The 22,528-nt window shown below is 38.7% G+C and overlaps 2 protein-coding genes across 4 annotated transcripts in view; both read right to left on the bottom strand.

Moving 5' to 3' along the window:
• Window positions 1–15,803, bottom strand: part of NADK2 (NAD kinase 2, mitochondrial) — a 42,611-nt gene extending 26,808 nt beyond the window's left edge. The window contains exons 1-4 of one of the 3 annotated variants that reach the window (XM_045787270.2): window positions 15,218–15,803; window positions 3,308–3,396; window positions 2,336–2,424; window positions 1,388–1,469 (exon numbers count right to left, since the gene is read on the bottom strand). In XM_045787270.2, coding sequence (XP_045643226.1) covers window positions 1,388–1,469; window positions 2,336–2,424; window positions 3,308–3,396; window positions 15,218–15,517 — 560 coding nt within the window. In that variant the 5' untranslated portion in view covers window positions 15,518–15,803. Of the gene's footprint in view, window positions 1–1,387; window positions 1,470–2,335; window positions 2,425–3,307; window positions 3,397–14,635; window positions 14,925–15,217 lie in introns of those variants that run through there. The other 2 variants (XM_045787272.2, XM_045787273.2) reach the window with 2 other exon arrangements.
• Window positions 15,804–17,895: 2,092 nt separating this feature from the next.
• Window positions 17,896–22,528, bottom strand: part of RANBP3L (RAN binding protein 3 like) — a 48,208-nt gene continuing 43,575 nt past the window's right edge. Inside the window, exon 15 of the mRNA XM_045787268.2 lies at window positions 17,896–21,267. Coding sequence (XP_045643224.1) covers window positions 21,224–21,267 — 44 coding nt within the window. The 3' untranslated portion in view covers window positions 17,896–21,223. The remainder of the gene's footprint in view (window positions 21,268–22,528) is intronic.

Here is a 22,528-nt window from a genome sequence, read left to right as displayed (position 1 = left end):
CTCTGAGGGTCAAGTTCTAAGTGCTAGAAATGACAAATTGGAAGTAAATTTGGGCCCAAACAAGCCGCCAAGCTTAAGTTTCTATTTTGTTCCTCCAAATGGCCTCAGCAGTGCTAATGAAGGAATAAAAAGGGTGACCGACTGATGCGGGATTGAGCAGAAAGACAGTGGTACAAAATGTTTAAGAGATTTGTCAAGAGGGGATCCTGGGTGGCTCAGCTGGTTAAGCGTCCAATTCTTGATTTGGGCTCATGGTTTTGAGATCGAGTCCTGCATGGGCTCCACACTAGGTGTGGAGCCTGCTTAAGATTCTCTCTCTCTCTCTCCCTCTCCCCCCACCACGGGAAGAGAGGGAGGGAAAGAGAGGAAGGAAGAAAGGAAGGAAGGAAGGAAGGAAGGAAGGAAGGAAGGAAGGAAGGAAGGAAGGAAGGGAGGGAGGGAGGGAGGGAGGGAGGGAAAGAAAGAAAGAGAGAAAGGGAGAAAGGAAAGAGCGACTTTTGTCAAGAATGTGAATGAAGTGAGGGAAAATTAAGAAAATAGAGGGGTTCAACACTCTGAAAACCAAAGGGCAGATTTAGCAGGATTGAGGAAATAAGACCGCTGTTAAGAGTAGGAGGCTGTGGTCAGAGTGGAACTAAGATTTGAGAGATGGGGCAATTCTAGATGATCATAAAGTCCAGGTATGGTCATGGCTGTGGGTGGCTGGAATAGAATGATGCTAAATGTCAATGAAGCTGAGGAAAGAAAAAAAGAAGTGATGACAGGGTTTGGTCTCTTCATTAAGTCAATGAAGTCACCTAGAAAATCAGCAGAGGCATAAGCAGGAATGTAGATGAGAGACAAGGAAGAGCAGAAGATGGGACATGAACTCATACCTCTTCAGCAATACCAAAGGTCACCAATAACCAACTAGGTCAAGGGCTCAGGTCTATTCTGCCAAAAGGTACTACTCCCAGACTACCTGGGAAGTCCAATGTGAAGACTTGTCCATCCCATATCATAATTTTCTACCACCAGTAGTAGCTAAACACATATATATATCTCATGCCTGAGCTACACATAAGAGCTAGGTCCTTGAAAACCACCCCATAGAAGAAAATTCTACTAAAAGTAGAAACGAATTGTACATGCCTGAATTTCATCTCTAAAATGTTTCTGGAGCACGGTTCTAAGATTCAGGATAACCAGGAGCAATGATACTTCCACTTAAACATGACGCACCACAGTAAACTCCCTGTAGCAACAGAGCACAGCGATGTGACTACAGTAGAGAAAATAAAGAGCTCCCCAAATTTAAGACTTATCAGAAATAGATACTATGCAAAGCAAAGAATAACTGTATGTATAACACACACATACCAAACAAAAAGAACACGTTTTTCCTTACCGTTCCGGATCAGTGTTTACTCCAATAACTGGTTTAAGTCTGTCTAAGACCTTACTTGCTGCCAGAAGCATCGTGCCATCACCTAAAGGACATAAGACATAACCAGATTTGTTACAAAACTAGTTTTTAACATCATTTTGAACACGAGTACTTTTGTTTCAACAATCACACTCCTACTCCACCCTGCTGACCACCACAGTCTCTTCCACTTCCTTTCTACCCGTTATCCCTAATCCAGGATTTCTCAACAGTGGCACAACTGACATTTTAGGGCAGATAATTTTTTGTTGGGGGAGGGGGTCCTGAGCATTACAGGACGTTTAGCAGTAGCCATGGCCTCTACCTGCTAAATGCCCCGTAGTAGCCCCCCAGCTGGGAACCACTGCTCTAATCCTATCACTTCTACTAACAAATCTCTTTGCTTCTGTCATAACATCAGTCCAAATTCATAATCAGAATACATCCAACAAAGCGTCCAGTGCAGATTTTTCTAACAAATGCTATCAAATTAAAGCTTTAGCAACAATATCCACTTACTTAATAATAAAGCCCAGGAAAAATAGCTGTAAGTATATTAGAGCCACGGTTGGATGGAATTTATCTAATCTCATTGAACTCTTAAAAAAAAAAAAAAAGTTTTGAAATTGCTTAAGAGTGGCGTAACTAAACCAAAATAGTTACAACTCATCCTTTGAATCATATTTGAAGTTAAATGTACACCTTAAATATACACACAGAAATAGACACAGAACCTCACAATAACATCATTCACTGAAAAAGTGAAATGTTATATATAGCAGATATTTTAAATCTTATCCTAAAAATCCCAAAATGCACCTCGTGGTAGGATTCTGAAGGCTTCATTACAGCTAGAGCATAGGGTATCTGGAAATGCACAGTAAAGAGCGTTTCCATATTCCAACATCTTTACCTCTGTGAAACTATTACCTCCTGCAGCTATGACAGCGTCTGCCCATCGAACAGCCTCTTCATCATATTCTCTCCTCTTTACTAGACGAACCTCAATTCCCTCATTCCTAGGATAAAAAAGTAAAGGTTTTATAAAATGTCCACTAATAACATGAAGGATGTTTTGAGAGGCAGGTTATTACAATGATGTAAAATAACCAAACTTGTTTTATAAACAAATTAATGTTTAGTTTTGCAAGGTTAACTTCATTTTCATTTATTTAATTACGACAGCCGATTTACTATGGTCAGGAAGTATATGAATAAACTGAAAGTTAATGACTATCCCGAAACTCCATGTGCTTCAAAAACATCTCGTTTTTGCTCCTGACAAACAGCAGTATCAATAGATTAGAATTTCATTTCATCTTCTCTATTCCTCTGATGCTAAAATTCACTAATACAAAAATGGTCGAGAAGTATAACAAAACTCAAGAGACTTTAATTAAAAAGTAAATTATAAAAGTCATTATTTTAAATCCAACAAATACTCATTCAGTGTCAGACACTGAAACAGTGACTAAAATACTTTCTACTTTGCATGTTCGCACACTGATTCTCATATAAACTTATCCACTGACTGCATTAATTAACTCAAGTTCCTATAATTTTTAGACATTCAAAGAATATTTTAATGAACACCCATATGATCCAGTTTTCAGTTTAATAAAACATTATACATACAGTTGAAGCCTAATGTATACAGAATTCTCTCTGTAGAAAAGGCACTTCTCAGGCCAAATATTAACTGAAAATCTGTGAAATTTTCAGAGTACAATAAAAATTTCCTTAGAAACACTATGATATCAACTCCATTAACAATATAATTTTCTGAAAATGATTTTATAATGGCAATCTTTACTAAAAATCTCAGGATCATCTGCTAGCAAAATTTAAAACTGGAAGTCCTGAATACAAAAGCCCATCAAGTATCCAAACCCATTAACTTACCGTAAACTATCTAGAATGTGCTCTACATTTTTGGTGTGAATATGATGCCGTTCAAGCAGTCCACTGTAGCTAGAGCCTTTCAATGCAAGCTATATCAAGATAAAACAAACTCTGTCTCATTATAGGACATATATTACACATTATAACGTAGCTCTTTAAAAAGCCTTATGAAAAATACAATGGGTTTTTTTTTTTTAAGGCACATTTTTATGACTACGAATTCAAACTGAACTAGAAAGTCTGATTTCAGAAAATCATAATTTGGTTTCAATACCAAATACAGCAGCATTAAGTTTCCTGAATCATGTAGTTAACAGAATCTCAAAATTTGCTTATTTTTCAACTTGAGGGTTTTTTTAATGGATTTTTAACACATCACATGTGGCTACTTGAAGACCAAAGCTAAACTAGTATTTTAGAAGGCAGCTAGATGACCTTTGTTCCACTTGGATTTGCAGCTCTCTTCTATTCACATTTATGAACTCTATTTGGAATTTACCCCACGCAATCCAAACAAAGGCTGGGTTAGCTCCCTGAAATTGGGTAACTCTTAGATATAAAGACATATATCCTTCAAGAATTATCTTTCCCAGTCCATTGGAGTGACATTTTTACAATGTCACTATTTTACCATTACTATTCTCCTTTTAAAGTATATGTCTTCGAAATAATCCATAAAGTAAAATGTTGAGAGAGAAGTTCACATCCGTTTAATCAACTAGGAAATATGTCCAGTAGAATGAATGTGAGAATTAAAAAACATGTTATTTTCTTTCCTTCTCCAACTTCCCTTATACCCTGCCTCTTAATGACACAGTATCAGTTTTTCAAGTACCTGTCCAAAAGACAATCTTAAGTATATTCTTTTGTTTTAGATTATTACTGAACAATAAAGTAAAACCAAATTTTAGATAGCATCCTTAATATGTATTTTATCTTTTAAAAAAATTTATAACAAAACATGGAAGATACATAAAGAAAATTTAAAATAAATATAGTCTTATTGTCCCAGAACAGTTTATGTTAATATTTTGATATCTACCTTTCCAGTCTTTGGTTTATGAATACGGGGTCAAGAGTTTTAAAATAGTTTTGCCCTCAGTCTATAATCTAAGGGCAATCAAGAGAGGAGGTCAGGACACATTTGGCTATTTGATAATTAATATATAGATGTTAACTCACAAAGACACACTAGATCTCATCATCTGTACAACACTTTGACACCTAGACATAAGCTTCATATTTAGACCATACCAACATCAAAAATATTTTTTTAAAGGAAAGCAGTGACCAAGGTCATAATTAGATAATCCTTCATTTACTTTAATTAAAAAAAAAAACAGGTTTGAAAAACTGTTTTAAGAGAATTTCTGAATATAAATGAACATAGCATTAGCATTCAGATTATTATACTATCATTATCCAATTACAAATTAAAACCGTACTAACCATCTCTCAGTAAATATGGATCAGGATGCTCTTCATCTCTACTCTCTCCCTGGGGTCTCTAGCTTCAAGGCTTTCTGTGAAAGATCTATATGCATAGATATTTACTTGATCCGTATTACTGAGAGATGGTTAGTACGGTTTTACTTGATTCTGAACCAACAAAAATTTGCCTACCTTAAAGTTAGATGTGATAGGCTATTTCCTAAATGATCCAACCACTTTTATTAAAATATCATAGATATTTTTACTTGAGTTTATTACAAATACAAATGTTTAAGACTTGTTTTACTAGTCAGTTGAATGTTACTACTTTGTACTCTATGTACTAATTCACATGAAAGCTCAATAAGGGAAGGAAATAGGTCTTTTTAAATTTAACACGTAAGAAATGCACAAACTTTCTGAAACAATGACAATTTGGTACATAAAACTCACGATTCATAATTTAAGCATTTTTTTTAAAGATTTTATTTATTTATTTGACAGAGAAAGAGACAGCCAGCGAGAGAGGGAACACAAGCAGGGGGAGTGGGAGAGGAAGAAGCAGGCTCCTAGCGGAGGAGTCTGATGTGGGGCTCGATCCCAGAACGCTGGGATCACGCCCTGAGCCGAAGGCAGACGCTTAATGACTGAGCCACCCAGGCGCCCCTAAGCACTCCTAAAAGCATACCCGCTTAACTAAATGGTACAATAAATGTTAAGTGTAAACATACAGGAAGAATCGCCTTAAAATGATTAGTAACACCTAGTCAACAGCTAGAAAGTAAACTATTCCACCTAGCATGATCAGGCCTGGTACAGTGAAAACTATGTATTTCTTTAGCTATATTTGGCATTTATCTGGGATCATTTCAGTTTCACTCTCCTTTCTCCTAGGTGCTTAACTTTACTTTCTCCATCATTCTCTTTCTGCTTCTGCATTTTTTTTTTTTAAGATTTTATTTATTTATTTGACGGAGAGACAGCCAGCAAGAGAGGGAACACAAGCAGAGGGAGTGGGAGAGGAAGAAGCAGGCTCCCAGCGGAGGAGCCCCATGTGGGGCTCGATCCTGGAACCCCGGGATCACGCCCTGAGCCGAAGGCAGACGCTTAACAACTGCGTTACCCAAGCGCCCCTCCTCTTTTTATTCTGTTTACCTACTCCTTCATATGTTGGGATTGCTCAGGTTCCATCTTTAACTTATCTGCTCCCACTTCATTTTCCTTATCTCCCCACTCCAGGGACTTGATCTCTCAAGTACGCACCAGTAACTATGAAATACATACTGTCAACTCACGCCATTCTCTTGAGCTAAAGGCCCAAATCTTCAAAGGCCTACATTAAATCCCCCCACTGGTAGATCAAGTACCTCTCCCCAAAACCATCCAAATCTGATGACATATTCCTCCTTCAAATTTGCTCTTCCCAGTCTCATATATCAGTTAATAATACTTATATTTATATAATCAACAGAATAAACCCAGGTGTCCCCTTTATTCTTCCCTCACACTCAATCTCCATTGCCGGTCAGTGGCAAAGTACAGTAAATATACCTGTAAGCTGCTTCTCCCATCTGTCCCTCACATTCATGCTGCCACCACCTGACTTCTGGACAACACCAACTTAGCTGGTCTCATGTAATAGCCCGCCTCCAACACTGCTAACTACTTCCTTCAGTCTTTATTTCCCATTCCGCCAACCTAACCACCACTATCAGAAGCCTGCCTTTATACTAGCCCCAGAATGCTAACGTCTCAGAAAAATTCACCCTTCACTCCACTCTTGTGGGGATAGAGAGTAGGACTGACAGTTGTATTCTCCTGCTAAAAAAGACTGAAAATTACTAGGACATAAAGCCAACTCCTGCACGTGACATTTAATACCTTTATAAGGTCCGGCCTACCTATTTAGCTTCTATATCCGTATTCTTGAGCAATGATTTCCAAACTGCCCTTAAAATGGTTGTCACATCAATTTACTGATCACGACCCATATTAAGAAAAAAAACAACTCTACTACATGTAACTAGCTCAGTTGTTTCATGTTATCTTTTATTTCAAATATGAGCATGTGTACTTAGTCATGATGTAAAATTTTTCTGACTGTGGATTACAATCAAAAACATTTAAGTTCGTTTTGTTGGCAAAAAGATTAACTTCCCCCTGTCTTGCTAGTACGGCTCTCTCCCATTCACATGTAAATTCTTCCTTATTCTTTAATATTTAATCAAACTATCCTGAACTTAAAAGATATCATTTCACGCTCATCACATTGGTAAAAATGTAAAAGTCTACCAAGTACCAATGACAGCATAGGGGAGCTATTCAATGCTTATGGAAATATTATTTGTACTTCTAATTGCATTTTTTAATTAAAAAAACTGGAAACCTAATTATCCAAACAATGTAATACTAGATGGCACTTAAAGTGAATTAACACATACCAAATAAGTTTCAAAACCAATAGTAAGAAAAGCAAATTTCTAAAGAACAGGCGCACAGTCTAAAGAATGTATTATTGATGTAACTTTTTTAAGACACACAAAATAGTGTACTTTTTATGGACATGGTCATATTATGTATAACACAGGCATGAGAAAGATACATTTGTGTATACATATGTGCATACACATACATATAACAGCTGCAGGCTAGAGGTTACCTCTAGGGACACAGGGAGGGGGAAAAGGTGGAAGGGCAGGCCTTTAATTATAACATTTCCTTTAAAAATATTTCAAGCAAATGTGGCAAATATTATATCTGTTAAGGCTCAGTAGCTGGAGATATAGGTGTCTATTTTGAAAGCTTTCAATGTGGCAAAAATATTTCATAACTGAAAATCTAAACTTTAAAAAGATCACTAGAAAGTCTACTTAAAAGTTGAAAAAATTCAAAGGTCTTCTTTTTCCCTTTCATTCTTGCCCTTTCCCAAATTTTTCTCTCCCTTCTCTGTATTCCCATAGACTACTTATAAACAGTTATAACACAATTTAATATATTTTCTCCAAACATTTGGGAACCCTTTTTATTTTTTTATTTTTATTTTTTAAGATTTTATTTATTTGACAGAGAGCACAAGTAGGCAGAGTGGCAGGCAGAGAGAGGGGGAGAAGCAGGCTCCCCGTGGAGCAGGAAGCCTAATGTGGGACTCGATCCCAGTACCCTGGGATCATGACCTGAGCCGAAGGCAGACGCTTAACCGACTGAGCCACCCAGGCGCCCTGGGAACCCTTTTTAATCACCTATGGCTCCCCAGAACCTAGCAGGATGCCCACTTAGCAAGTGCTCAATGAATGTGTTGACCAATATTCAAAAGTGACTCTTTAAACAAATTAACCAACAAAGTTCATGAATGTTGGCAACAGTGACACTGTAAGCTTGTACTTTTAAAGATCATAGTTTTTATTATTTTCTCCACTACAAAAATACCTCTTAAAAGAAAGTAAAGAAATTCAAAACTGTCACTTCCTCCAAGAGATTGGCTTAAAAACAACAATAAAAACTACATAAGCAAGAGTTAAATTGAACAAATCTTCAGTTCCTTTAGCGGTCTATTTTATAAAGGAGCCTACTCTGAAGTGCCCAAAGTAGTACCATTTTAGGTACATAATTTAGTAAATAATAGTGGCATTTACATAATGATCATTGTGGCTGAAAAATCAGAATTATGCTGCTTTAAATTATGTAAATTATAGATTAATTTGATCTTCCTAAAAATTATGTAAGCAAGGAAAAGCAGACATTATTACACCTATTTCAAAGTCAAAGAGGCTGATAAATAGAGAGAGCTTAGGTTACTTGCTCAAGTTTATAAAGCTAATAGACTGATGCCAGGATCAAAATTCTATCTCCTGCTCTTAATCTAGGACTTGCCCACTACAGACTCCTAACATTCCTAAATTAGCTATATATTTCACTCCTGCTTGAGAACTGTAAATACTCAGGGCACTAAACCTCAATTTTAATGATTAAGCTACACAGGCCAAGACCTAGTCTGTTCCTCTGTCCTAATTCCACCAACTTTCAGTTAGGAAGAAGAGAGCCAATTAGCTAACCTCTCCTTGAACACAAATGTCTTACAGAGGTTGGTTGAATTTCCTGCACAATCCACATCATATACAATGAACTTTGCTAAGGCATGAAATAACCCGCACACTTGCTGATATTCTGAAATACACATTTCTGTTACATATTAACAAAGATTACTGATAGTGAAAAATAAAGTGAACTTACACTTTACTAGCTGAGAAGATATTAATGTGCATTGATACTTTTTTTACTCAAAACATAATTCATATAATTAAAAATATAGGAAAAGTGATCACAGTAAGAAATTATGTTATTTACAGTCTGAAGGCTGGCCACATATATATAGTTTCTAAAATCTCCCCCTGATAACCCTGATACAGTGAAGAGCGAAAATCAGGGCTCTAAAGCACATTGGTCAATGATTACGTTAATGGTAGAATTTCAGCTACTGTAATATTCAACCCTTTTACATCTTCAGGACTCTATTTAACTGCAAATATTTATGGAAGGGAATATACCATAAGCCTTTTTTCCAAGTTTTCCAAGTTGTATTCCACAAAATTTAACATGTTTTTCTGCCCCCTGCCAGATCCCATCATCAAATAAAAATCCTGTTTTGTTTATGTTTATGTTTCTCAAACATATTTATCCATGAAACTCTTTTGGGGAACTCATGTTGGTAACCTCAACCTTAAGCTTTCAGCAGCTAAAATCTTTTGGAAGAAAGATAGCTGGAAATAAGGCTCTGGACTGGAAGCCTCCAAGAGAAAAGAACTAAAACTGATTTTTAAAAAGTCAGAAACCTTTTTGGTGGGGATGGGAAGGTAGAGAGGATGATAAGATGAGGAGGTCCTTGCCCTCAAGTCTAGAGAAGAAAATAATCAGATTATACTCAAAGGTGGAAAGCTCAAATACGTAAGTATTAGGAAGATACAGTGAAAAACACCAAACACAACCTCGGTAGCCAGAGAGGGGCACAGCAAGGTTACCAAGGAAGGCTTCCTGTGGAAGTAATGTCTGGAGCTTGACCTCAAAGGAAGGCTAGGAATTGGCTAGAGGAAGGAGAAACCTTCAAAGTAAAAGAGGCTGCAGAAGAAGTAAAGACACTGACAGATGCAAATCAAACCATCCTGAAATACCATTTTTCACCTACCAGCTTGGTAAGACTCCCAAAATGTGATAAACTGCTTATTGGGGTGGGGGTGGGGGGACACCTTTCACCCATTGTGGTGAAGGTATACGTTGGTACAGCCTCTAAGGGAAGCAATTTGGTAATACCTATTAAAAATTCACGGGGCGCCTGGGTGGCACAGCGGTTAAGCGTCTGCCTTCGGCTCAGGGCGTGATCCCGGCGTTATGGGATCGAGTCCCACATCAGGCTCCTCCGCTATTAGCCTGCTTCTTCCTCTCCCACTCCCCCTGCTTGTGTTCCCTCTCTCGCTGGCTGTCTCTGTCTCTGTTAAATAAATAAATAAAATCTTAAAAAAATAAAAAATAAAAAATAAATAATAAAAATTCAAATGCACATGCCTTTTGACTCAGCAATTCTACCTTTAGGTATTTATCCTCAAGCTTGAGTCACACGCAAATAAATTAACATAAATGTTATTCATTACAGAATATATTTTCATAAATTAAGACATGCACACAATAGAATACTACACATACTATTTTAAGTAAGAATAAGCTACAGAACAGCTTAAATAGTATGTTATCACTAAGTAAAAAGGGATGGGACAAAGAAAAATATTTCACTGTGCTGATTGGATGTATAGATTATTTCTGGAAGGAAAAACAAGAAACTGATAACACTGGCTACTTCCAGGGACAAAAACTGTGTGCCCAGTGACAAGAATAAAAGAAAGATTTTTCATTGTACACCCTTCTGTATCTTTTACATTTTGAACCATTTTAATGCACTACTGATCCATAAGTAAATAAAATTATATCAGCACACAACCTAATGAAAATAAAAGCAGTTTGAAATTAATGGAAAATGAAACACAAGACAAAAATTGATCAGAAATGAAGTTCAAGGGGTAAACAGGAGCCAGTTCATGAAGGGCCTTGTTTGGCATACTAAGTCAGGATCATGATGGTTCCCATACACTGCTGTATCACACTCAAAGTGTGATCTGGGGACCACTTCCAACCTGGAGAGCTGGTTAAAAATGCAGATCCCACTCTGGAAAACAGTGTGGAGGTCCCTTAAAAAGTTAAACATTGAGCTACCCTATGACCCAGCCATTGCACTACTGGGTGTTTACCCCAAAGATACAGACGTAGTGAAGAGAAGGGCCATATGCACCCCAATGTTCATAGCAGCATTGTCCACAATAGCTAAATTGTGGAAGGAACCAAGATGCCCTTCAACAGATGACTGGATTAAGAAGCTGTGGTCCATATATACAATGGAATGTTACTCAGCTATCAGAACGAGTTCTCAACATTTGCTGCAACATAGACGGCACTGGAGGAGATAATGCTAAGTGAAATAAGTCAAGCAGAAAAAGACAATTATCATATGATTTCTCTCATCTATGGAACATAAGAACTAGGAAGATCGGTAGGAGAAGAAAGGGATAAAGAAAAGGGGGGTAATCAGAAGGGGGAATGAAGCATGAGAGACTATGGACTCTGAGAAACAAACTGAGGGCCTCAGAGGGGAGGGGGTGGGGAAATGGGATAGACTGGTGATGGGTAGTAAGGAGGGCACGTATTGCATGGTGCACTGGGTGTTATATGCAACTAATGAATCATCGAACTTCGCATCAGAAACCAGGGATGTACTGTATGGTGACTAACATAATAAAAAAAACATTAAAAAAAATGCAGATCCCTGGACAGAGCTAGCAAACTTAAGGGTATGGTTCAGAAAGGCAGAGACTGAAGTCTCCACAAACTGAATCAGAATCTTGGGGTGCTAAGGTTCAGGCACCCTCATTTTAACAAATTTCCTAGGTGATTCTACAGGTTTATGGGGAGGAAGCTTTTGAGAAGTTCTAAGCAGAGGAATAAAGTGGCCAGACGTTCACTTTAGATAGACGACTCTGGTGCCTATATCTGAAAGATGTGAAAGAAGTGAGATTCTGTTAGAAGGCCCTGGAAATACTCCAGATCATATTCTTTAATTTGATAAATACTCATATACACTGCACTCATTGCACACCATGTGGCAAAAGTATCTGCCCAAGAACTATAGCCTAAGCTACACCATCATTTTCAGGACACGCGGTAAGGGAAACAAAATCCAAGGTGCTACATGTCCTAAACATGCTGAGAAGGCGGTAACCAGGAAGAACTTAATCCAGTAACAGAGGCACTGCTAAATGAAATTTTCTATCCCATTATAAAGATGATTAAGGAAGGAAGGAAGGAAGGAAGGAAGGAAGGAAGGAAGGAAGGAAGGAAGGAAGGAAGGAAAAGAAAGAAACCAACCTAAAAATGGCAACCATTAAAGAAGTTGCTTCTGGGGTTGGGGTGGAGGGAGAGAAGAGTGGAAACAGTTCATATCTTATTTGGTATACACTAAAATATTTTTAAATAAAACCTACTCTTGGGCCAATAAGGCATGTTTACAATGTCAAAACCCTTTCCAATCAGCTTGGATTCACCTAAAGATCTAAATTTGTTGAGTACCATGGACCCTATTAATAAAAAAATCCACATCTGCCAACAGCTGCATCTCTTATGATGTAAGTAAATCGTAATAATAGTTTAATTAGCCCTTGCAAGGTAATGAGCCAGTACACCTTCCTAGAAATTCACAGGAAACATTACTGCAAGATTTAAAAATAAAGCAATGCAACCAATATGAAAGAGTAATTGGAAGTCAGACTTGGACCAACTTTGAAAGATAGAAACGTACTCTGTACATGCTTTAACAACTAAGACGTATTTCCTCTATTTGTTTAAGTTTCTACAAAGTGAGAACACCATAAGGGCTGACGGTATAAAATTACACTGACACTTCATCCTTCATCTTCTATTTGCATTTTAACAAATAACCTAACAGAGACCTATTCTGCAACAAAACCACCACCTGCACAACAGAAGAGAACCCTCTGACCTAAAACTTCAGGTTACCGGGACACTACAGACAAGAGGTGTGGTGCCAAAGACTAAAGTAAGCCCATGGCCACTTTCTTTTATTCCCAATTCACATGATTCATAGGTCTTGGTATCTTTTACCCCAGCAAAATAGCAAACAATATCAACCAGCTTATCAGTAGTACCGCAGAATCCCATTTTAGAGCTACTTTACACAGCTCAGTATTCTTCGGCATGGACTCCACCTAATGCTATTCCATTCTTAATACTGGCTTTAATATAAATGGTAAAACAAACTCAAATCAGGAAGGAGCTAATCCAATGAAATGTAATTGAAATGACAACAACTGTTTCACTGCCTTGCCATTACAAAACCATGTGTTCTACAGTACGGAAGTTTTAACTCAAAGTTTTCTTCTCCCAAACAGCATTACCCAGCCAAAGACAAATATTTACCTATTAGAGATTTCTCCTTAGATACTCAGAGTGGGTACACTAGGTAGTTCAATTTCTAAAGACTTATTGATTTGCCTACATTTTAAAAGTTTTGATTAGTGGCAATCTAGTTCAGAGGTCCCAGAATTAACCTAACTCAGAGGACACTCATTTTCTTGAGGCCTTGAAAAGTTATCCAGAGTTTCAAAACGCCAGCACTAAAAAAGGCCTTGGAAGCTATCTAGTAGTCCAACCTTACTATTTCACATACTGAACTAGGCAAAAGCACTTTGAAAACCCAACAGTACAACGAAAAGGTATCATTGTCACACATAAGGCCCAGAGAAGTTAAAAAGACCCCTAGGAAGTTAACCACACAGAACTGGGCCTAGGACCCCAAGATCCTAACTCCCAATCCCACACTCCAAATAGGCCAATGGAGTGTACTATTTTAAATTGTTCTGAGAGGTTTTCATAAAATTGTATAAAGAACATATCTATACATATATTTGACAATTTCTAAAAAATTCTTGCAAAATTGAGAGTACAATCCAAGGAACACACCTCTTTCCCAACACAGAAATGATGTGCTTGCTTCTGAATTATTATTCCCTGGCTCACCCCCAATTTCGCTCCCTGACAAAACTACTCCAACTTCCTACTCAAACTGATTGGTTTTCTATAAACTGCTACATCTTCAAACACTAAAGGAAAGAAAACAAACCTGCACCTAGCAATTCCATCTAATGAAAGCAGGGGCCCTCAATTAACTCATTAAAGAATCAACAAGTTTAATGCTGAAAATAGATTCAGTACTTAAGCAGACATGATTTACAACTTCATTTTGATACCTGTACAAAACATTACAAACAAATCTGAAGATTACAAACCATACCAAAAGTTTAAAACAGGGTGTCTACTCCTGTACAGAATTCTACAAGATTTGGTTATAGGCATGTAATTCCAAAGCTTTTTGGTGCACGATATCAACAATTAGAGATTTCCACATTGTTCATAGTAGCATCGTCACTCTCCTTTTCCTAAAGTTGGTGGGCAGGAAGCACGGGATCAGAAGTCTCAAAAGGAGAGGGAAGACAGGGATATTCGGGGTTTTTTTCTTGGATGCATTTATATACTTCTGCAAAGATATTAGTATCTGTACTAAACAGAGTCTATTGTAGAGATACTGCTACGGTATGGACGTAGGCTTTTTATTTCATAATTACCAAGTTTACCTGCCCTCTATCTTGCCCTTTCTATTTAATAGCATATATTCAAAGTCAGATTTTCCCCCTTGCTATCCCCTGAACTCAAAACACGTGCGCTTTTAAAACAAACTGCTAGAACCCTGACTGACGACAACGTTCCATCACGGAAAAGGCTCACCCAGACTGGCTGTCCGGAGTATCCCAGGCCTCGCAGTCCTGCAGAGTAAAAGGGGGTGTGTCCGCGGTACCTTAGCCCTCTCTCCCACCTTCCGCAGCGACGCCCCGGGGCCCCTTTTCTCAGGGAGGCTTAAGGATCTGTTTCCAGAGCGTCCAGACCTCAGCCACCCGCCCACCTTTCTCGGGGCTGTTGTTGCTATTCTCAAAAGGGAGAATAGGGGGTGGGGCAAGCGAGGGCACAAATGAATCCCCAAACCCTTCCCACTGGGAGCTCCTGTACCCCATCCAAGTCTTCCTCCCCCATCTTGGGGGGGGTTCTCTACAGTAACAGTGACTCTCTCCTTCCCTCCCTCCCTCCCTCTCCCTCTCGACACACACAAACACAGAGCGCGGCGGTGGGGGTGTCTACGAGCGAAGCCAGAGGGAGTGGAGGTCATCGAGCCGGGAAGGCAGGGCATCTAGGGCGCCCAGGAAGAAGGGTGGTCCCGAGAGGTCTCGCCACACCACAAAGCCGCGGCCGAGCCTGGGAGTGAACGGGGGCCGAGCCCACACACAACGAGGAGGGGGGGCCGCCGGGACCCACCAGCTGCTTCAGATCCTCCTCCGAGAGCTCCGCGTAACGGTACCGCTGCTGCTCGAACTCGTACCGGGTGGTTTTGGCCACCACCACCACCCGCGACGGGCGGAAGCCGCCGTCAGGGCGGCTGCCACAGCCCGCCAGCTCGCGCGGCTGCCCCTGCCCCAGGTGCCGCCGGCCGCCGCCGTCACCGCAGAGCCGCGGCCGCGCGGCGGGGCCTCCCGCGCCCGGCCCCCTCAGCACCGCCGCCCGGCCGCCCGCCACACGCCGACAGCTGCCCAGCAGGAAGCCTCGGTAGCAAGTCATCCTCCGCCCGGCGGGGCTGCAGGCCCGGGCTCTCGCCTCCACTCCCGGCCACCAGCAGTGCGCGCCGCCCGCGCCGCCCCGGCCTCTAACTCCGCGCCGGGCGGGGAGAGGTTAAGTGCACCGCCGTGCGTGGCTCGCGCCGCGAGGGGGACGTGCCCAGACGTTGGCGGGGGCGGGGAAAGCCGGGCGACTGGGAGGCGGGAGAGATGAAGCCCGAGAAAGGTGGGCGGGGAAGAGCTAGAGGCCTCAGGGTGGTGGGTTTTGTTTGTTTGTGTATCCGTTTCCATCCACGCCTGCGCAGTGGCCGCTTCGCCTCCCGGGGGCCCACACCCGGCTCCACCCCCTTTCCTGGGTGGGCACCAAACCCTCCCGCCCGCCCCCAACTCTGTGGGCCAATCAGAGCCAGCTGCGGTTTCGGAGCCCGAGGAGCGGCGGGGATTGGCTGCGGCCGAAGGAAGGGCTGGAATTCTATTTGGCGATTGAGCTGCCCTAGGAATCCAGCTGGAACCGGTCTGAAGCTGCGCGGGGGCTGCGGGTGGGGTTTCGAGCGCCTGGCGGGAGAGCAGGTGTCTCTGGGCCCCTCCTCTCTTGGGTTTCATTATTGCACTATCGGCCCATATAAAAATAGACCCTTTCAGTATCGCGCACAAGACTAGGTTCTTTATTCCTTCATTTAACCAAGTCTAGTCGGATGGCCGATATAACCAATGCTGGGCTAGGGGCCAAGGAGACCGACCAAGGACCATCTGCACAACTTGTGCGGCCTAGTGCAAAATGAAAATGCAGAGCTTCTTGCTCAGAAATTATTAAGAATTGCAAGACCGCAGTAAGCAGAGTGCCTGGCCCATTTCAGCATGGCGCCTTGTGGGACTGCACAAGTTTTAGCCCCTGCAGACAACCAAAAAACTATCAGCCCAAGGGGAGAAAGACAGGTAGACTTTGAGGAAATTAGAGGGTAATGGGTAGAGGAATCTGGCCAAGTGGAGCATTTCTAGATGGGGAGATACGATTGAAAAGGTAGATAGGTCAACAGAGAAAGGTAAGAAGAATGTTAGTAATTTGGGCCTCATTCTATTGACGGTAGTTAGCCTTTTGAAGGCTCTTAACTGCAAAGAAGTGAGTTCTGAAAACAATGATGACTGTTTATCTGGCTTGGAACTGTTGAGCGGATTGGGAGGTAAGAGGAGGAAGGAGACTCGGCGCTACTGGAATAGTTACACATGGCCCTGGGTTGACTTAGTACTAATGGAAGTGGAAGAAAACTCTCCCATTACAAGGGGAGAATCAAAAGGCAATCCACGTCCTACTGTTCATCCTTCCTGCTCCTTATATCCACTTGCTTGGGCGCCCCCTTTGCTTCTTCATAGTCCTAGCATTATCAATAACTAGCCTGTGGACTTTGGGCAGGTCAGTTCATCTTTCTGGGCCTCAGATTCCCCATCTATAAAATGAGGGTGTTGAACTACAGTGATACTAAGGTTCTGTCAAGCCCAAATTGATCCTGAATCTGGACTCTTCTTTTCAGCTAGCCGCCACCAACAACATTCATTCATGGGTTCACTGAATATTTATGGAGTCCCTACTGTGTGCCAGGTAGTATATTAGAATAGGAAATAACACAATGAAAGCTGATGTCTACTTTTAGTAGGTCACTGATCCCTTCTGGTCAGGAACTTTGCCTCATGGCAGGTGCTAGTAGTGACTTGCAGTGGAAATTTAAGCACAACTCTTAACTTCTGCGGGGTGTGAGTTACTCATGTATAATTTGAACATCCTCAAGGTCCTTTCTCTTCTCACTATTCCAACACCTTGTTATCGTAAGGATTTCCACAGAGAAAACAGCATGAGCAAAAGTATGAAGCAATGAAATAGCAGTTTTGAATTGCTAGAGAATTTAGAGGGAGGCAGGCCACAGTGGGAAGTGAGGCTAGGCAGGAAGATTGGGGAAAGACATGGAAAGTGTTATATCCATGCTTAGAAACTTGGCTTTTATCCTGTATATGCTAAGAAGCCACTAAAAGAGGAAAATGGCATGCTTAGGTTTGCAAAGATTATGAACAGGAATTTCTTAGAAGAAACAAGCACAAGAAAAATACAAATTAAGGTAATTTCACTGAAATAGTCTTTTATATCCACTAGCTTGGCAGAAATTAAGAAGTTTTGGCAAACTTCTAATTGTTTGAAAACTATTTCATCAAGTCTTTATTAGGCTACACATTTGCCAGTTATTTCAATAACTTCTCCAATGCCACAGTTTCCAAATATCATCTTAGAAACTTTAAATGTGTTCATGTATTCCAGTTTGTCCACTCCAAGTCTGATGTCAAAAATCATGCAGTACTGTGGGTGTGATTTGTCCGTTGCAAAACAAACAGAAGTGCTTGCACTCATGGATTTAATACGAGTTTCAAAACCCTCAAACTACTAAAACAATCTGTAATGTTACCGAGTTTCAAAAACTCAAACCCCATCTCTAGCAGAGCTGATACACTTTTCTAGTAAGTGAGCTTATCCAACCACCTGGTAACCACATCTCAAGAAGCTTATTTGTTCTCAACATTTTGTGGGAAAAGTTATATATCATTGTGATATTCACAATTTGAGGATTTACAAAGGTTAAGATGTATCCTTCCAACCCATTTCATGTACATTGTGACTCTATGAAAGATACACACACACCCTTTTTTTAAATGACATATTCTAAGACTTGTATAGGATATTAATCCTTGAGGTCAAAGGATTCCTGGCTTTGACAGTAATGGATGTAAAATAATATTTTAAGAGAGAATATTTTGATGGTCCATAATTAAGCTGAATAACTTGGTAGAGTCTAAAGTCCTGTTGAAAGAGAAGAATGTTAAGGTTACTTGAATATAAGATATATAATTAGATATCATATTAAATATATATCTAGTGTATTTGGGAAATATTTAAGTAAATTTTGACAAAAAGCAGCTTCTATCAAAATCTAAGATGTATGCTTTGAAATCATCTACCTAATAACTTATGAAAATGATTATCATTGTATATGATCTCTTCACCTTACAGAAAGGTCAACATATGTAGAAAAGCCAAAAAGAAGAAGGTTAGATGAAGATATAGGACAAAGAAAAACTAGAAGATGTTTCTACTTCTATTATCCCCTCCAAAATATTACTAAATATTTGCACAAAGATTGTAAGAAGAAATAGTAGAGTGGATAGAAAATGGTTTAAAAGTCATAAGCTGAATATCATGTTTCTGCTGTTGGTAACCATGTAATAATCCAGAAATTTTCACTTTTTCTCTCTGCCTTCCTGATATTCTATTTTTATTCTGTTGCACTGACATTAATGTGTAGGTAAGTAATTAAAGTAGTCTATTTTTTTTTTTTGCTTGGTATATTCAGAGAAGTACAAGGAAAATCAAAGAAAGAAAGAATGAATTCAAATGATATTAAAATATTTGAGGGATTGAGAAAATATTGCTTTATCTCCACCCTAAAGTGAGCACAAGAATGAACATGTCAGGAAGATCAAGATCTCTGTTCTCAGCTTTACTTTAGCAATTCAGTGCAATCACAATGTTACCATATCAGCTAAGATCTTACAGGAAAAGAGAACCAACTCTAATTTCTTCTCCAGATGTCTTTCTGTTTATTTTCACTTCTAAAGAAAATTTTCCACTGACTGTGTTCTGCATCAGAGGCATTTTTGGGGGTTAAAAAACCCAAACTTTAAACTTTTGTTTTCCCATTGTTTTTATTCTTCCTTTTATGCTAGAGCTAGTCTTTGATTTTTTTCTTCTAACCTTTCTCTATTCCTCTCTCACATTAATTTTTCTTTTCCATTTCCTGAATCATTGCTTAATTTAGAATGTTGCTATATTTCTTCTATAGTCACTAGAATGAATGAGCCTCTCTTAGTAGCTAAATTTTACTAAGTTATAGGGAAAGAGCAAAACTCTGAACAATTTATATACTTAGAGTCTAAAAGAGTTAATTGAACTTTCATATGCCAAACTATCAGGCATTAGCTTGGGTTTTACTATATCTATGTGTATGTGTGTATGTATGAATCTATCTATCTATATCTAAATAATTGCTTTTATTACTATAAAAGATACTGTAGCAAAATAATGTAACTTAAAAAAATGTGTATTCGCATGTATATATCCAAATGAATATTGTTCTTCAAAGTACCATTTAGTGAAGTTAGATCCATTATTCCTAATGTGTTGTCATTGTTCAAAAAATTTTCAGCAATCATTTTGGAATTATAAATCCTATTCCCTAGTTATGGACTGAATGTTTATGTTCTCCCCCAAATGTATATGTTGAAGCCCTAACCCCCAATGTGATGGAATTTGGAGATGGGGCTTTGGGGGTAATTAGAGTTAGATAAGTTTATGGGGGCAGGGCCCTGGTCTAATGGTCTAATTAGCGCCCTTATGGGAAGAGACACTAGGGAGCTTGCTCTCTCTCTGCCTGGGCCCCCACAAAGAGGTCCTGTGAGCACTCGAGGGAGGCAATGGCAGCAGCCTACAACCAAGAGCAGAGGCCTCAGAATAAACCCATTTTGTTGACCCTTTGATCTTCGACTTCTCAGCCTCTGGAACTGGGAGAAATGAATTTATACTGTTGAAGCTGCACGGTGTGCTATTTTGTTATGACACCCTGAGAAGACTAAGATGTCTCTCACAGGGGAATATTTAGGAATCACAATCAAAAGTCATTTTGAAGTCATGAGATGATCAAACTGGATTGGAAAAATGAAATATGGCTAGAAGCACTAATTTTTTGTGTAACTCATAAAGTGTTCTGAGGCAAATCTCAAAAGAGGAGCATCAGAACCTTTTTGCACAGTTGGTGAAATTATTACAGTCTACCACAATAATGGCATTGAAGAAAAAAATTCATTTGGGTATATATGAATGTATTTGTTTTTTAAAAAGGTCTCTATACAGCTACACCCGTTAGAATATTAATGACAATTTAATTACATAAAGCAAAGAACAAGTTAACATATTTTACTTTTTGGATACTTACTGTTTTGTTACATAGTTAATGTTCTTGTTCGTCCCTTCAACAACTATTGGAAGCTGAACTGGAGTCAAGCATATACAAGGTACAATGGATACAGGTCTAAGAACAATACTATCTTTAAAGGAATTCATACCATGAATGTATAATCTCATAGTATTAGTAAATCCAAAGGTTCAATGAAAATACACATTTCCCAGAAGAGAAACATGACTTCTTGAAATGTTAGCATGCAGTGATAGTGCTTTGGAAGAAATGACTGGAAATCTTGTAAAATATTTGTTTTATGACCAGACAATGTACGACTGAAAAAATATTTTAGTTGGATATTTATCAAATCCAGCAATTTATTTTGACTATTATAGCCACCAATGTGATGAATAGTCCAAATTATCAAATCCTATTCTAAATTAGCTTCTTCAAAAATGATAAATTTTGAACTTCCAAAGTCCACGTATTTCTTAAATTCTGTCATTTTCTCCACAATAATCAGAATGTAAAACCTTGCAATTATTAGACTATATAAGAGAAAAATCTTAATTGCAACAGATTATCTTTCGTGAACTTTGCTATAAAAACTCTTCAAGGAATGAATAGGATCTTCTCATTTAGTTAGGATGGCTTAGTGTTTTCGGTAAGGTGACCAATCTTTTTGTAGATGTTGTCACGTTTATAGTAGATAGCGCTCATGAACAGGCAACCGACTGTCTGTGGGTCCACCTAGAAGGATCTGTGATATAAATTTAAAATATTATAAAATGTTATATTCAGATTAGATTTAATATCAAACACATGAATATGCTTACTGTGAGGAAATGCAATATATAGAATATACATTTTATACGTAATAGTTGGAAATGTTGCTAATTTTAAACATGATATTTCAGATAATTAAACCCTTCCTTAATTCACAGGCAACAAAATTTTTTTAAAAAAAATGGACTTTTTATTGCTTTCCTAACAGTTTAGCATTTGTATGCAACACCTCCTGGAGTAAGTACTAAGTGAAAAGGGAAAAATAGCAGAGGAAGGGTGGGTCCATATGATTGACATTTACTTTGCATTATTTCCATTGTTTCTCATCTTATACGAAATAGTTGCATATTACTCTTTCCTAAAATGGAATATAATAAAATATAGACTTCCTAAGTGTGACTGTTGTTGATGAATTTTACCATTGAATCCTGTTTTGAGTTAACATTTCTAATGGATAACAGTTCATTTTCTAATAGACCCCATTTCATTGACAATATAAACAATATAAAAGATAATTTTATTTATACATCTCACACATTTTAAAGAATAAGAAACCATTTGTTTAATAGAGACAAGAAAAATCATTCACTTAGTTCTCTGGCTCACTGAGTCACACAGTTTATAATCCTCACCTGCATATTTTGTGCATTTTTCTTCTTGATTACATTTTTAGTATTAGGCAAGGGAAGATATTTCATCAAGTTTTGCACATATACTTTGATAGATTCTTAAATTACGTACAATTAAGTTACCTTTAAGATTCAAAATGATTAAAAGTTGGAAAAATGCTTGCTAACACACTGTCTTTGTAATATGTTACTCAGTTCTCTGTAGAGCCGAATTCAGGCCTCAATGAAACTATTACTGAAAATACTTGGCACCATTTAAATAACAAAGCCGGGATTATTATTTCCTTGACACTGCTTCTCTCTAAAAATAATGATAAATTTTTTTGTACCTTTAAATCTACTCATCAGGACAAGCATTGAAACCTAAAAATCTGCTAACTACTGGTCCCACTTTAACTTTGCTCAATTCATGAATCCTGACACAATAAAAAAAAATAATACTGTTTGTCCTAGACAAAAAAAGTCCTTGAGAATAAAGCAGTCAAATTCCAAAAAGGAGATAAATAGGAGTTTCAGTATTTCAAGCCAGATTTGCCTGGTGGGCTCCATCGTAATGTGCTTTTACCTTTATATTTATAATTTCTTCTACTATAGGCAATAATAGGA

The sequence above is a fragment of the Ursus americanus genome, chromosome 15 (genome assembly GCF_024610735.1).
Source record: "Ursus americanus isolate L20-20 chromosome 15, mUrsAme1.1.p, whole genome shotgun sequence".
In the NCBI taxonomy this organism is placed as follows: domain Eukaryota; kingdom Metazoa; phylum Chordata; class Mammalia; order Carnivora; family Ursidae; genus Ursus; species Ursus americanus.
The sequence above is the reverse complement of the archived record's forward strand: the minus strand, read 5'-3'. Positions and strand labels throughout refer to the sequence as shown.